The 15707-nt window shown below is 44.0% G+C and overlaps 1 protein-coding gene across 3 annotated transcripts in view; it reads left to right on the top strand.

Annotated features, from left to right (window-relative positions):
* Positions 1 to 15707, top strand: part of LOC105483698 (plexin C1) — a 159288-nt gene that overhangs the window by 104538 nt on the left and 39043 nt on the right. For all 3 annotated transcript variants that reach the window (XM_011744680.3, XM_011744681.2, XM_011744683.2), the window contains exons 16-21: positions 1475 to 1576; positions 1881 to 1984; positions 5925 to 5963; positions 6188 to 6312; positions 7712 to 7910; positions 12099 to 12245. In XM_011744680.3, coding sequence (XP_011742982.1) covers positions 1475 to 1576; positions 1881 to 1984; positions 5925 to 5963; positions 6188 to 6312; positions 7712 to 7910; positions 12099 to 12245 — 716 coding nt within the window. The remainder of the gene's footprint in view (positions 1 to 1474; positions 1577 to 1880; positions 1985 to 5924; positions 5964 to 6187; positions 6313 to 7711; positions 7911 to 12098; positions 12246 to 15707) is intronic.

Here is a 15707-nt window from a genome sequence, read left to right as displayed (position 1 = left end):
ATATATTCACTCATTCATCCCCGCATCTATTCACCTGATGTTCATCCAGTACTTGTTATATTGCTGATACCTGTGCAAGTCTCTGGAGCTAGAAAACATGAGCCTTTGTGTGCATGAGTCAGTGTTGCTCAAACTGAGGTCTGAGGAACAATGGTCCCAAGTGACTGTCCTGGAAAAGGAGGTTCCATGGTCAAGTAAGTTTGGGAACCACTACATACTCCACCCTTTCTTAGACATGCACAACGCATGTTATTAAGACTGTTGACTTTATGAAGTAGTCCAGTGAAGAGCTGTATTTGTTTCCTCCAGCATTATTGGTAGCAGAGCCCATCTATTATGTAATTTCTTTTTTTTTTTTTTTTTTTTTTGGAGAAAGGGTCTCTCTTTTTTGCCCAGGCTGAGTGCAGTGACACGATCACAGCTCACTGCAGCCTTGACCTCCTGGGCTCAAGTGATCCTCCCACCTCAGCCTCCCAAGTAGCTGGGTGGGACACCAGGCATGCACCATCACACCCATCTAATGTTCTATATTTTTTTTTTTTGTAAAGACAGAAAAATGTCTTTCTCTGTTGCCCAGGCTGATCTCAAACCCCTGGCCTCAAGCCACGCTCCCACCTCAGCCTCTCAAAGTGCTGGAATTACAGACGTGAGCCACCGCACCTGGCTGTAATTTGTATAAGTGAGGAGAAGCTTCCTAGAATAATGATGGTTGATTGTTGAATACCTATACTTTTTAAATAATACATTCTTAATGCTTTTTATGAGTTACTTCTTATAATCCTCCCAGCATCACAGTGAGATAGGCACTCTTACACAGAAGGCAGCCAGGCACTGAGATGCTGAGGAACTTAACCCAGGTCACACAGCTAGTAAATGACAGAGCAAGGACATGAACCCAAGAACCGAACTGGGTTGGTTTATGGCCTTTGCAGCACAGTTAGAAGCAGTAAGGAGGTATGGGAGTTCCTTGTGGTTCGCTCATCATGTCACCTCATTAGCTCTATGCAGGTTTGGCCCATGTAGCCAACTGTGGATCTGCAGTTCCTTTCTGCATTTGCAGCACAACTTTATTTCTCCAGGGATGCTTACAAACATTCAAAAAGAATGGAACAATGCAAGTGGCTGCAGCTGTGGGGAAACTTGGCTTGTTCCATTACATTTCAGCCAACTGGGATCTTTGGTTACAAGTGAAGGTTATTTGATTTAGCTTTCACTTGTAAAATGAGTAAGGTTTTGGGTTTTTTCTGTTGCATTTCAGCATCTTCCTCTTCAGAGTGACCCCTCACTGGGAAATTTTCTTTTTTATAAGATCCAGCTCTTCAATGCTATTTTCTAGTTTCATTGTAGCTCTTGCTCTCTGTCCCTATCTGGTTTTTTTGTTATTTGTTTTTAAGAACTGTAAAGGTTGCTATTTGTTTTCATTTTTGGTTTTTGAGTGAACATGTCCCTCTAATGCAGCATCTCTGTCTCTTAGCGGCCGTGGGGGTGACCAGGCACAAATCGAAGGAGCTGAGTCGCAAACAGAGTCAACAGCTAGAGTTGCTGGAAAGCGAGCTCCGGAAAGAGATACGTGACGGTAGGCTCCAAAATTGTATTTGTAGAAAAATAAGCCTTTTATATTTATATTTTTATTTTTTTACCCTTACATGGAGATGGCCACAGTAATGAGAACTGTTTGTATAATAGAAGACAACAGAGCAGCAGGGCCTGGACCTGGCTTTGCGTTTTATTTCAGCTCTTCTCTGCAGCCAACCAAGTCATTATCTATTGTTTCTTCTTTAATGAAAACCAAGGTCATACCCTGTGTTAGACAAAACAGCAGAAGATCTTATCCATTGTTTGTTGAGTTAAAATATTGCTCTTGGGATTCTGTTTTGCAGGCTTTGCTGAGCTGCAGATGGATAAATTGGATGTGGTTGATAGTTTTGGAACGGTTCCCTTCCTTGACTACAAACATTTTGCTCTGAGAACTTTCTTCCCTGAGGTAAAAGAGCATTGATCATATTCCGAAGGTTGAGTCTTGAATAATAATGAAGGTGCTTGTTGCTGTTGTCAAAACAAGTGTTTGCTTCCAAGGCAGCTATAGATAATATGCTTGGTACAAAATAATGGCTTAAGTTTGAGCAGAGCAGGGAGGAGGGTAATTATTAATTGCATTGATTAGGGTATAAAACAGTGATGGGTCACTGGTGATTATTCTTTGCCCAGTAACAAAAACCTAGGAGGGACAGAAACTCAGTGATGATTTTTGCTTTCTTTTACTCCCAATGTAGAACTGAATGTGTAGCTGGGAAGTGAGCTAGTTTATTTAAAAATCAATAAATTGTGAGCTAGCCAATTTGTTGTGTTTATCTGCATGACTTACATTGCAGCGACTAGATTATTCACTATTACTTCTGAATTGGAAAGGAAAAATACTACCGGTCAAAAGGGAGGAAAGTAGACATGGATGGAATTGGAGTTGACAACAGGCATTTTTAGCCATGTAAAGTTCTTATGGTTCTCTTCGGTAGTTTTTCTTTAGCTGATCAGTTTGTATCATCTTCATTTAGTAGACATAGATGCACGAACTGATTAATTCATTTGTTCTAGGGCTCTGAGGAGTCGTCTACTTAACCCTTTGGGTTGCTGGTCTTACCTATGTTCTCACATCTCCATTTTCTCACCCACTCACTCAGCCTTCTCCATTTACCCTCCCAAGTCTTTGGCGAGGTACACTCATCCTGCGTATCATCACTGCCACGTCCTGATACCCCAGCTCCGCCATCTTGCCCTTCTTTTTTGCGATCTGATGACCACATAGAGGCCCAACCTCTTAAACACATCAATACCAACGATCACATTTCAATCTAGACTTCTAAGCAATGGCTGATACCTCTCCAGGCCAAAGGAGAGTTTGTATCACCTTACCAGAAGCTTCTCCAAAACAATTGGCCAGGAGCCTAGAGTTCAGAAACTCAGAGACATGCAGTAAGCAATTTCCAGTTTCTCTATAATTCTAGAAGAGGACACCATGATATGTAATGCAGGGTCTGGAGGTTGGAATGCCTTCATAAAACACCTGCCATATTTTTTGGTCCAAGCCTTAGTGTTATAAATCAAGAAGGCTGTAAATAAGACTTCAGCTTTTTGTGCTGGTGAAGTTTGTTTCCCTTAACTTATCCTCCAAGAGTACCGAGGCACTGAGATCTGCCATTTGCCACCTCATCCATTTCTATGGCAGAACACCGCCTGGGGAGGGGAATTCGATTCCCCGAATCAGGATGACTATGCGGGGCCTCTGCAAAGGTTGCATCACGAGTCCCATTTCTGAGCTATCTGAGATCCCCATTAAGAATTTAAAAGCAATAAAATAACGGAGATTTTTGACTATCAACATGAATGCTGTGTGGGCTTTTACAGTTAATGATTGCCCTTGAGTGCTGAATAGAGTGATCTGTGGCCTGAGAAAAGAAATGTTCTTATCTTCTAAATTTGGTAATCAAGAACAAGATAGAGTAATGAATGTAAAGGAACACTGTTGCAAGTTGAATGTTTCCAAAAAAAAAAAAAAAAAAAAAAAAAAAAAAGATCCCAGGAACAATGCTACCTTATTTTAGAAGAGAGAGAGTTGCAAAGGAGCCAAACTGATTTAACTCAGTGTTATGTATAATCTTGAAAAACAACTGGGAAAGCCATAAAAATTGAAGTCAGAAGTTGTTTAAAGGAGAGAACCCAGGAAAAAAACACGCATAAATTTGTCAGAACCCTTTCAAGAAGACCTAAGTCAAAATTGAATTTATAATAATTCAGAAAAGATAGAACAGGGAAACACATCATAAGAAGACAATGCCACTTGAAATGCATTCCAGGCTGTAGATAAGTCCTGGTATTAATTAGGCTCTTTATGGATTGATCAGAAGCCAAATCCTCTAGGCCTGGAGGTTGGAGGCTGGGGAGGGGGAGGATTTGGGTGTTCAGCACCTACAAAAAAGCAACAGGCAAAATCCAGAGGAGATTGTAGGTTCTCAAAGGAGGCCAGGGTTCTTTGCTCTGCCTGTTGGTTTTGGCTTTTAGAGCCTTGCTTTTTATTATATTGACTCTTCTTCGCTTTGCATAAAATAGGAGAAGAAATAAGGGTAGGCAGAGGATCTAAGCTGAAGAAAAGGGAAATTTGAATGAAAGGAGGAAACAGCCTTAAAACACAGAAAGCCACGGGTCCGGGCATGGTGCCTCACGCCTGTAATCCCAGCACTTTGGGAGGCCGAGGCGGGTGGATCACTTGAGGTCAGGAGTTAGGGACTAGCCTGGCCAACATTGTGAAACCCCGTCTCTACTAAAAATACAAAATTAGCCGGGGATGGTGGTGCACACCTGTAATCCCAGCTACTCGGGAGGCTGAGGCAGAGAATTGCTTGAACCCGAGATCGAGACCATCCTGGCTAACACGGTGAAACCCCATCTCTACTAAAAAATAAAAAAAATTAGCCAGGCATGGTGGCGGGCGCCTGTAGTCCCAGCTTCTCGGGAGGCTGAGGCAGGAGAATGGTGTGAACCCGGGAGACAGAGCTTGCAGTGAGTTGAGATCGCGCCACTGCACTCCAGCCTGGGCGACAGAGCAAGACTCGGTCTCAAAAAAAAAAAAAAAAAGAATTGCTTGAGCCTGGGAGGTGGAGGTTACAGTGAGCTGAGATTGCGCCACTGCACTCCAGCCTGGGTGACAGAGCAAGACTCCGTCTCAAAACAAAGAAACAAACAAAAACACACAGAGAGCCAGGGTGGCACTTCAGTATTTATGATTAAGAATCAACCTGTTTCTCCTGTCCATTTACATGAAGTTGGTTCAGCAGAAAAATATTAAGAACTAGAAAATGCAAACCTAGGGTCTAGGGGTTTTTTCAGTTTGTTTTTTGGGACTTTTTGCTTTTAACTAGGGGAGGATATGGCGAAAAGAGTTTTAGGTCTTTTGCTTGGGCTAGCAAATTTGAAACTATGAAGCAAAATTCTCTACAGAATAAATTTACTTCACAAGATATAAAATTAGCTCAAAGTTTCTATTATCAAAAAGGAAGAAAAACCTGAATGTTTTCAGTTTAGAGTCTCATTCTGTGGACTCAAAGTATTGCTTAACATACTTTTAAAGTTTAACCTTTAATTTTTAATAAGATTTATGGCACACTACAAACCCTCAAATTTTGAAGTTTCTATTCCAGAGCTACCTAGCATTTAGAAACCAGTGGGGTAATAGCATTGTGGTCTAGTTTGCTATAAATTAGGAATAAAACCAGTAATGATAACTGACACAAGGCACTTACTCTGCACACATTTTATTTTCACACTAAACCTCTGGTGGGAACCATTATTGTCCCCATTTCAGAGATGAGGCAAGTCAGACACAGAGAGGTTAGGTAACACATCCCATGTCATGTGACCAGTATGTGATTAAAACCAGGACTGGAACCCAAGTAGTTTGGTCCAGATTCTATACTTTTAACTACCCCCTGTTTTCAGTATCATTGTGTATTGAAACCGTAGATGCTACTTAGGTAAGACTTGTAAAACTTAGCAATGTAATTTAGTCTTTATCTTTAGAAGGTAAATTGCTTGAAGAGCAGTCTGATATTTGCATAATCTTCATCAATGACCCCTCCTCTAACTCTTAAATCACTTCTTCTAAAATGTGAGATGATACCTTCATCTACCAAACCTAGGACTGATGCCATGATAATTATTCTTAGAGGCTTTCGGAATTCAGTGGCGTTTCTTGAAAGCTGAATAATTATTATTATGTATTAGAGAATATGCAGCCACCATAAACCCAGGGGCGCTTCAGATTAGCAAATAGTGTCTCTACTTTATTAAAACGGACTTGGGTATTATAACAAAAATACACTCTTCATTTCCTTTGGATGTTATGAATAATAAAAGTGTCTCCTTCCTCTCAGTCAGGTGGCTTCACCCACATCTTCACTGAAGATATGCATGTAAGTCTCTGCGTTTTCATTTTTAGCCCAGTGACTGCCTGATGTTCATAGTGTTATCATCATTATCATCTCCATGATTATTACTTTGAATTTTTATTGTGGTTTTTTTGGATCATGAATTCAATATTAAATAGTTCATTGTCTTGGAAAACCCATTGTGGATCTACTTTGTAACCTTAAACTTACATATGATTTTGTATTATATTTTTTTTTCTTTTTTTCAGAACAGAGACGCCAATGACAAGAATGAAAGTCTCACAGCTTTGGATGCCCTAATCTGTAATAAAAGCTTTCTTGTTACTGTCATCCACACCCTTGAAAAGCAGAAGAACTTTTCTGTGAAGGACAGGTATTAGTCCATTCTCTGATGTTTTAAAAGCCTTTAAGAAGAGAAAATCAGGCTGGGCATGGTGGCTTATGGCTGTAATCCCAGCATTTTGGGAGGCCAAGGCAGGCAATCACTTGAGGCCAGGAGTTCAAGACCAGCCCGACCAACACAGCAAAACCTTGTCTCTACAAAAAAAAAAAAGAGAGAGAGAGAAATCAAACCTGAGTCCTATATTTTATTTCCAAACCACTATCTGAACGTGGTCTCTTGAGAACATGCACTTTTCCAAAGGCTGTTTGACTGGAAGTTTATGCAGCCTTATCTCCATTTAGATCACACCACCCAACACAATTTTTATTTTTTTAGTTGGAATCTCACTCTGTGGCCTAGGTTGAACTGTGTGATCGTAGCTCACTGCAGCCTCATCCTCCTGGGCTCAAGCTACCCTCCTGCCTCAGCCTTCCCAAGTAGCTGGAACTACAGGTGCACGCCACCACACCCCACGAATGTTGTTGTTGTAGTAGTACAGACCCCATCTCTACTACATGATCCAAAAAAAGTGCTGTATTGCCCAGGCTGGTCTCAAACTCCTAACCTCACACGATACCCCCTTCTGCAAGGATTACAAGCATAAGCCACTGTGCCTAGCCCTTTTTAAAAAATTTTGAGACAGGGTTTCGCTATGTTGCTTAGGCTGGATTCAGACCCTGGCCTCAAGCGATCCTGCTGCTTCAGCCTCCTGCCCCCAGCTCCCAACACAAAGTCTATTTTGAAGACACACACACAACCCTCCCACCCCCAAGTAGCCCTGAAAAACTCCAACACTCCAAAAAACCCACATGAATTCTTTTTTTTTTTTTCTTAAGACGGAGTCTCGGTCTGTTGCGCAGGCTGGAGTGCAGTGGCACGATCTAGGCTCGCTGCAACCTTCACCTTCTGGGTTGAAGCAATTCTCCTGCCTCAGCCTCCCCGGTAGCTGGGACCACAGCAGCGTGCCACCACGCCTGGCTAATTTTTGTATTTTTAGTAGAGACAGGGTTTCACCACATTGACCAGGCTGGTCTCGAACTCCTGACCTCAGGTGATCTGCCTGCTTTGGACTCCCAAAGTGCTGGGATTATAGGCGTGAACTACCATGCCCAGCCCATAAATTCTTAATCAAAAAAGCAGAAGTGTTATTTTTTATTTTTAAAACATCCTGAAACTTTGGAAGACTCACTTCTTGTTACCACTCTAGTTTAAATGCTGAAAACACAGAAAACGTTCTAGAGATAGAAGTGGTTAAGAATCTAAACTTTAAAAAAAAGCTCCCAACCCAACAAGCCAGCTCCCTGCCCTGCCAGTGAGCTTCCATGGAAACTCCCATCAGTGTCCTGCTAGGCCTGCAGCTGATGGTTCACCCAGCTCTCTTTTTCAACAGGTGTCTGTTCGCCTCCTTCCTCACCATTGCCCTGCAAACCAAGCTGGTCTACCTGACCAGCATCCTGGAGGTGCTCACCAGGGACTTGATGGAACAGTGTAGTAACATGCAGCCTAAACTCATGCTGAGACGCACGGAGTCCGTGGTCGAAAAACTCCTCACAAACTGGATGTCCGTCTGCCTTTCTGGTTTTCTCCGGGTAAGTGTCACATTCCTCAGCAGTGTCAGAGGTAAGACAATAGGCAGGTATTTTTAGCGGACTCTGATGCCTTTGCCAGGATAAATCCTGAATGCTCGAGGGTGTCAGCATTTAACCGTGTTTCGTCTTGGTCCTGACCCAGAACAGAGAGGGGGAGAGTAAACATTGTTTTTGCTGCAACGGGCCTATGCAAATGTAATTCATTTAGAATTTCCTCAGGTGAGACTTTTCAAGTGAGTTCACCTCACATCAATTCACACCCAGAGCCCAGTCAGCCCATTTAAGAAATTGTACTGCGAAAAGGGAATATTTCAAACACCAAAGAGAACAAACTGTTACAGGCCCTCTGAAGCATTGTAGAAATACCCATTACCTACCAATACACTGTAAGCTAATTGCAGTCAATTCCTACCAGTCATTCCGCATTAAAGCAGCTCTCCAAAGAGCTGCCTCCCCCTGGAGTTTGCTTTGTTGGAGTGACTGTGTGCATGTGGTTGTAATCTAATTGAACTTTAAAATCTTTTCAAATGCAAACTTTCTATAGATTCCAGCGGTGAAGAGGGTTGGCTTGATCTGAATCTAGACTTCACCACTTACTTGGTTTTATAACCTAGAGAACTGGAAGAAGATTTTAGACTGTTTTGAAGTGCCGATGAGAAAACATTCAATTGCTTAGCACTAAGGAAGCCTCCATAAATGTTGGCCATTACTATTATAAAATATTAATGTGAAAATAAAGGTGTCCTGTTGAACTCGATCTTCACCTGGTACAGAAGATTCTTATCCTTTAATTTTACCAGCCATCCAGATTCCAGCAAAACTGCATAATTGTGTATTTGTAGCTAGTTCGGAAATCTAATTAAACTTTGAATAAGATACACTGCTATGCCACAGGTTTTAACAGTGCTACTTAAGTTTAGATCCAACAGCAGTGCTTTAAATAGACTGTGTTTAGTTTAATGTTTAATGCAATCTTACAAGTAGATGCACAACATTTTTTTTATTTCTCACCAACCCCTTCCTCTCCCTAAGGCAATACCCATTTATTAAGATTAATGAAATCTGCCTTCTTTTCTGTTTACTTGGGATAAATCATCAGAGCCTTTGGGGAGATGTTGAGCCAGTTATTTCTGGGACGAATATTTTTTGTTTCTCACTATCTTTGCTTTAGCCACAACAGCTGCTAGATGGAGGCACCAGGACTCTCACCCAGTTCCCTGGTCTTGGTCTTCAGAGGCCAACTCCTGCCCCACCACGGTCTCACTGGATCAGAAGCTCCGGAAGTGGAGCCCAGCAATCCATGATTTTTGCAAGCCCCTGAGGTAGTAGAGAGAGCACCAGACTAGGGGTCTTGGTTAGAAGCAGTAGGTCTGGGCTCTGGAATCATCTCAGCCCCGGTCAGCTGTGTGTCCCTAGGCACGGCTCGTTCCATCTGGGCATCTGTTTTCAATCCACCAGATGACGGGCGTGTGTGGGCGTTACCTTTAAATCCCTTTCCAGCTTTTTCTACTGGATCTTGTGATTCTTAACTCTGAGTTTTGAAGGGCTGCTCTTGGGCATTAGAGGGGTGAGTTTTCAGAAAATCTGGGCTGCGAGCCCAAACGGCCTCCTTGAGCAAAGCATGCTGGGTCAAGATTTCACAGTGCTGATTCAAGAGCGTCTCCAGCACTCTGGGTGGTGAGGGGGCGGCTCGGCTCGCCAGGAGGAAGTGGCATCCAGCCAGTCGGCGATACTTTCACTTTCAGTGGAATAATTCCAGCTGGTGAAGGGGTCTGATGTCCCTCCACCAGGTGCTCAAGAGGGTCTGGGAAACCAACGGCCCTAGTCCTACTGTCCTACCCCACAGACGTTTAGTGGGTGACAGTAGCTCCGTGACCGCCAGGTAACTTTCCCTTCCAAGACACCAGGGCTTTGTGGGTAAAATAATAATGCCATTTATTGAATGTGCCAGACAGCATGCTAAGAGCTTTACCTACCTTTTCTCATTTCCTCTCCTTAATGGTCCTGTGAGCTGAGTGTCTTCACGACCATTTTGCCTGTGGGGGAACTGGAACACACAGAAGAGCTGTGACTCTTCCCAGATCTCACTGCTACTGTGGGACAGTGCCAGGGTCCGAGAGCTCTTAGCCACCCCTCTGTGCACTGAAAAGATGGAATCTGCCCTGGTCTGTTAAAGTGTCGAAGCCTGACCCCTGGGGGAGGGGAATCATGTACGCAGCGGCTGTGACTTGCCTTAAAGTTGTGTTCAGTGGTGACAAACCTCATGGCCTCTGATTCCCCACATCGGCCACACATCAGAATCCTCCTCCACCCCCGTCTCCCGCCCTGCCCCCAGCCCTGGGAAGGTGTGCAAACTACAGATACCCAGGCCTCATTCTTCAGAGAGATGGCAGCTGTGTAGGTCGAGTGGGGCCCAGGCATCTGAATTCTTAACAAGAGCCCCCCAAGGGATTCTGGTGATTAGCCAGGGTTAGACCCAGGAGCATGGGCAGAGTGTAGGGCCAGATGTTAATTAGCTCAGTCTAGCTACCCTCCAGAAAGTTCTGGAGAATTCCTGACCACAGGCGTCCTGAGTTGAGAGCTACCCCTTCACACAGCCCCCGAGAGCCCACCTGGCCCCGACACCAACCCCCGCGGGAATACGCAGCCCCTGTCCAAGGGTTCTCAACCTCCCTTCTGATCTGTGCTGGAGGAAAAGAGGTTCTAGTTTTGTGGTCAGGGCATTACTTGGGGTGGGGGGTGGGCGGTGGAGGGAAAGAGAAGAGAGGGTTGAGGTTGTAAACCACTAAATAAAGGAAGTTTCTCATGAGAGTTAAATGTTATGCACTAGTCCTGCTGCCCTCCCTACCTTGGAAATTTCTGAACTTCCACTTCTGCCCTGCACTGAAGAGGAAACTTAAGGATGTATCACAGCGGGGACAGAAGCCGAAAGGGAGCTGCAGGGTGGCAAGAGGAAGCCCGAGGACTGGGGAGGGCAGATATTCCTGCAGCAAGTATAAAGGAAGGGACAGGGTTGGGGTAGGATCCTGAGAGACTTAAGATGTCTTAGGTAACTTGCCTGCGCAAGGGAAAGCAGGTGAGACCCAGTGGAATCCTCCTTTCCCAGCCAGATGTATCGCTTGTCAAGCTTGACTGTTAACTGGTGCTTCAAGTCCCAGCCACGTGGCTGGCCTTTCATCATCACTAAAGCACTTTGACTTCCTAGCCACGGTTCTTCCTCCACCACAGAGGCCTAATGTCCATTGATTACGGAAGGTTCGTTATTTAGCAAATACTCTACAGCTGACCCAGGGCTATGTGCCTTGGGAGGATGCCGTGGAAAGAGAACACACAGCCTCCCACTTGAGGTGCTCAGAGCCCTTTGGAATACAGATATCCGTGGTTGCAAATGTGAGCCATTTCCATCGCAGCAGGGGAGGCAGTCCCACCCCCAGACAGGAAAAATGCATGTGGCTTAAATTTGAAGAAAGAGCCAATCAGGATGGGCTGAGTGTTTGGGGAAAAACCTTAAAGGAAATGGAATTGGCTCTGGTTCAGGGAAAAAGATGGAGTCCCTCTGACCCAGCACCGGAAAACGTGTCCAGGTGGGACTGTGCAGGGTGCGTCTGGGAACTGCCTGGGCTGGGCTGGACCCATGGGGAGGAGATGAGGCTGCAAACTGTTGAACGGCAGGCCGCTTCCTTCAAGAAGTGCTGTTAACACCAAAAAACATTGTCTTTGGCAAATGTATAAAAGTTCTTACATTTATCCTTGTTACTAAGGATAATTGTGCATTTGTTTTAAAATGTTTATTTCTGGCTTGCTAAAGGGCGATTAAATACGAATGTAAACAAAGGTACACTCTCCACATCTACTAACTGTTCCTAGGCATTAACCCACTGATGAGCATTAGGCTGCCATATGTAAGTTTAAACATAAAATAACAAGGGATACTGTGGGTACTGCACGTTGCTATGAATGTGCACGCGTGCGCGTGTGCACATGTGCATTCGCGATGGAGAGAGGAGGCGGTTTTCTGAGTTTTGCATCCAATCCCAAGCACAGCAACATGTATTTTCTTGGGAGTTTTGTGTTAGAAAACCCTGCCTCCTGTCTCCTGCCTTACTGCCATCAACAGAAACTTGAATTCTTTGGAAAGTACAGTGGATTCCACAGAAAGCTAACTGTCACCTTCGTGTCTTTTCCAAGGAGACTGTTGGAGAGCCCTTCTATTTGCTGGTGACGACTCTGAACCAGAAAATTAACAAGGGTCCCGTGGATGTAATCACTTGCAAAGCTCTGTACACACTTAATGAAGACTGGCTGTTGTGGCAGGTTCCAGAATTCAGTACTGTGGTATGTTTTCCATAAAGCTCCCAGCCAGACTCCCAGATAAATCTGGCAGGGAATTAGAGGGTGGGGGTGGGTCACTTACAATGAAATGGTATCATTTCTACTGCAGGAGGCCCTGTGTGTTTAGTTAATTAAAAACAGTTGATAAAAATATTAACATGCATTCACATAATAGATTTTAATTACTGAGATTGGGGGAGAAAGTATTGTAATGATGCCTGGGGTACTCATCAATTTCCAAAGATTTTAATATCAGGATTGCTTATAGCTTTCAGTGTCGTCAAAGGAAATGCAAAGTACTCCCTATTCAGCACTTATAATTGCAATCAGAATTTCTCAAATGGCTGTGCTCTGGGAAGACAATGTGTGAAGATATATTTCAACCAAATTGAGGCCGTCTTATTTTAGAACGATAACACAAGACAAATTCCACTGCGTTCCCCATACAACGTGACGCCTTTACTTTATTTTCATGGATTAGTTACAAATGTTTGGTGTCATGCACTTAATGTACTGTGATCTCATAGATATTTTTAGAGGAACGCTGTAAATCACTACAGGAAGATGATTGCCTAGCTGCTGGAGGGTTTCACCCGTTTGAGAACTTCTTTTTAATTCATCCCCACCGCACCCACCCCATGCCCTTCCTAAAGAAAAAAAGCCCAATTTGGGGCACATTCGGGAATTTCAGAGAGGGAGCCAAGCAGGGAAAGGTACTTCAGAATTAGGAATTTTCTATGCTTTTCTGTTAATAGAGACTTGGAGAAGAGACTGCTGTGTTTTGGTTTGATCTTTAGCTTTATGAAGATTCTGGGCTTCTTCACGATCTCGTTAGTGGAGGAGGAAAAGATTACAGTGGGGTTTGGGAATTGCTCATTAAGAGAGCTGAGTCTCCTGTGGCTTCGCTCTGGATGGTGGGGACTGCAGTGTCATCCGGGAAGAATTCGTTCCCTAATTGGAGAAGGCACCACTTTGCCGCGGACTGTGTTATGGTTATGTCCTCTGGTGGGAGAATAGTCCGTAGGTCAGCTGTTTCAAGTTTTCTGCCACTGCCAGATGCGGCTCACCCCTCCACTGAAGATGGCGCCATGCACGACTGCCATCCGAGAGCGGGAAGCTGAGCTGAAAGTCAACACTTCTCAGCGTTCTGAATTGTGTTAATATACCCATCCGCATCTGAGAGGCCGGACAGTGGGCTGCAGTGGTTCTCAAACTTGAGCATCTAGCAGAATCTCCCAAAAAACTCGCTAAACACCAGTCGCTAGGCAGCATGCTGGAGTTTCTGATGCAGTAAATCTAGGCTATGGCCCGAGAATTCACTTATCTAACCAGCTTCCTGATGCTGCAGATGCTGCTTGACAACTATTGGTAGAGTGGTTAACAGTGTGGACTCTGGGGCCAGACAGGTTGGAATCCTGCCTCTGCCACTGGTTAGCTGTGTAATGTTGGGCAAGTTTCTAAACCTCTCTGTGCCTCATTCTCCTCACATGTGAAATGGAAATGATGGTCATGGTTCCTACCCATCTCATGAGGTGTTTTGAGGATTAAGAGTCAGTATTATAAAAAGCACTTAGAACATTGCCTGGCACATGAATGCTACCTAAAACTTTATTCCATTTGATCCAGATCTCATTGAACCCTTGTTTAAACTGCAGGTCCAAATATACCAGTGCCCGGGCTTTCCCTCAGGACTGACTGAATCGGAATCTCTGGGGAGGGAGCCCAGGCATGGATATATTTTGCAAACCTTCCAGATAACTCTGATGTGTGTTCAGCCTGGACACCACTGGGTGTCTTGGAGAACAAGAGATAAACTTTGCACAGGGCCTGTTGACTCACCTTTCACTGATCCTGGGCTTGTTATTCCCAACCTAGATGATGTTTGTGCTTTTACTTTAAGACATTTTAGAAGTCCCAAAGATCCCCAAAGAGAAATATTTGCAAATGAATACAGTCAGGGGAATCCTCCAGTATTTCAGTCAAGATACTATTGGACCCAAACAGGAAGGACAGGAAAGGAGAAGACGGGGTTGGAATCAGGAAGAAGTCAGATGCCTGAGGCAACTTTTGAGGTTTTGAAGCCTTTTTAATGCTTTACATCTGAACGTGTTTTCTCCCTTTCATTTTGAAACATTATTTATTTCACAGTCAATTAAGACCATGTGTTTCTGATTTGTTAACACTCAACTCATCAAAATGTTACTTGATGCTGAAGAAATTCATGTCAGACTCTTGAAAATTTTCTTTATAGCCCCTGGGGAAAAAGGGTAATGGAAAATCACAATTTCAGAAATCCACATAAATCTTCCTTTTCAAATTCAGATTTGCCAGTACATAGAGTTGAGCCTTGAAAAAGGAATGGGCCACTTGTTTTTAGGGGCCTTGCCATTAAAAATGGTTAGTACCTCTTATGGGGCCTGGCCCAGCCCCCTTTCATGGTGGGTGGTTGTACCAGAAGCTACAGAGAAGGCACATGATCCGTCTGTGCTTGTGTGACAAACTGTTAGCAGAAGGTCAATATAAAAATTTAAGTTTTTCATTTCCTTTCAGGCATTTCCCCCAGCCTGAACCACCATATTTCTAATTTTCTTTCTTCCTCCCTTCCCTCTTCCCCCTCTTTTTCACTTCCCCCACCTGCCCCTCCCAAGCATATACACCCAGCTGTTTTAGGACTTGATTTTCCAAATTTGCCTGAGGTGGTTTATGTCATTGAAAACCAAGGTGTGGTGAACAAACTGATTCTGTGTGTCCATGTGTGCTAGGGAGGCGGGAGGTTGGGGGCAGATTCTTTCAAGGAAAGGAAAGTCAGAAATCAAGAGCGTCCTCACGAACCACTTGAAATGACAGAACCTGGTGCCAAGGCAGGGACATGTTTGGAAAAAAGGCTCCCAAACTCGTGTTCAGCTAAATGCTCAGAAGCGCAGCACCTCATATAGCAACCTAAAAGTTAGCTTTCACACCTCTCAGATGAGGATGTGTTCTCCCCGAGGTATGGGGGGTTTTCTAGAACATAAAGGCATCTTGCCAATTTCTTATACACGAAATCATGATACTAACAAATGGGCCCTGGGAAGTAATTCTCTGTTCTTGCATATTGTGAAGAAAATTCCTCTGTCTTGCCAAAAATCCAAGCCAAGTCCCCTAGAGCCATGCTTCCTTCAGGACCATAAGAAACCATCCTTCTCTATCAAGGCATTCCAGGCTGGTGTTTAATGAGGCAACAGTGAGACAGAATGCCCTCATATCTGCAGCCTCCCTAATGTCAGCGCCAGGGGTAGGGCTGTGCACACACAGGACTTGAGTCTTTCCTTAATATCTAGGAATTCAGGTCGGACAGCCGTAAGAGAGTAAGACCAATTTTTTTTTTTTTTTTTTTTTTTTTTTAAGACGGAGTATCACTCTGTAGCACGGGCTGGAATGCAGTGGCGCAGTCTCGGCTCACTGCAACCTCCGCCTCCTGGGTTC

The sequence above is a fragment of the Macaca nemestrina genome, chromosome 10 (genome assembly GCF_043159975.1).
Source record: "Macaca nemestrina isolate mMacNem1 chromosome 10, mMacNem.hap1, whole genome shotgun sequence".
NCBI lineage: Eukaryota > Metazoa > Chordata > Mammalia > Primates > Cercopithecidae > Macaca > Macaca nemestrina.
Note: the sequence above shows the minus strand (reverse complement) of the source record. Positions and strands in the feature narration are given on the sequence as shown.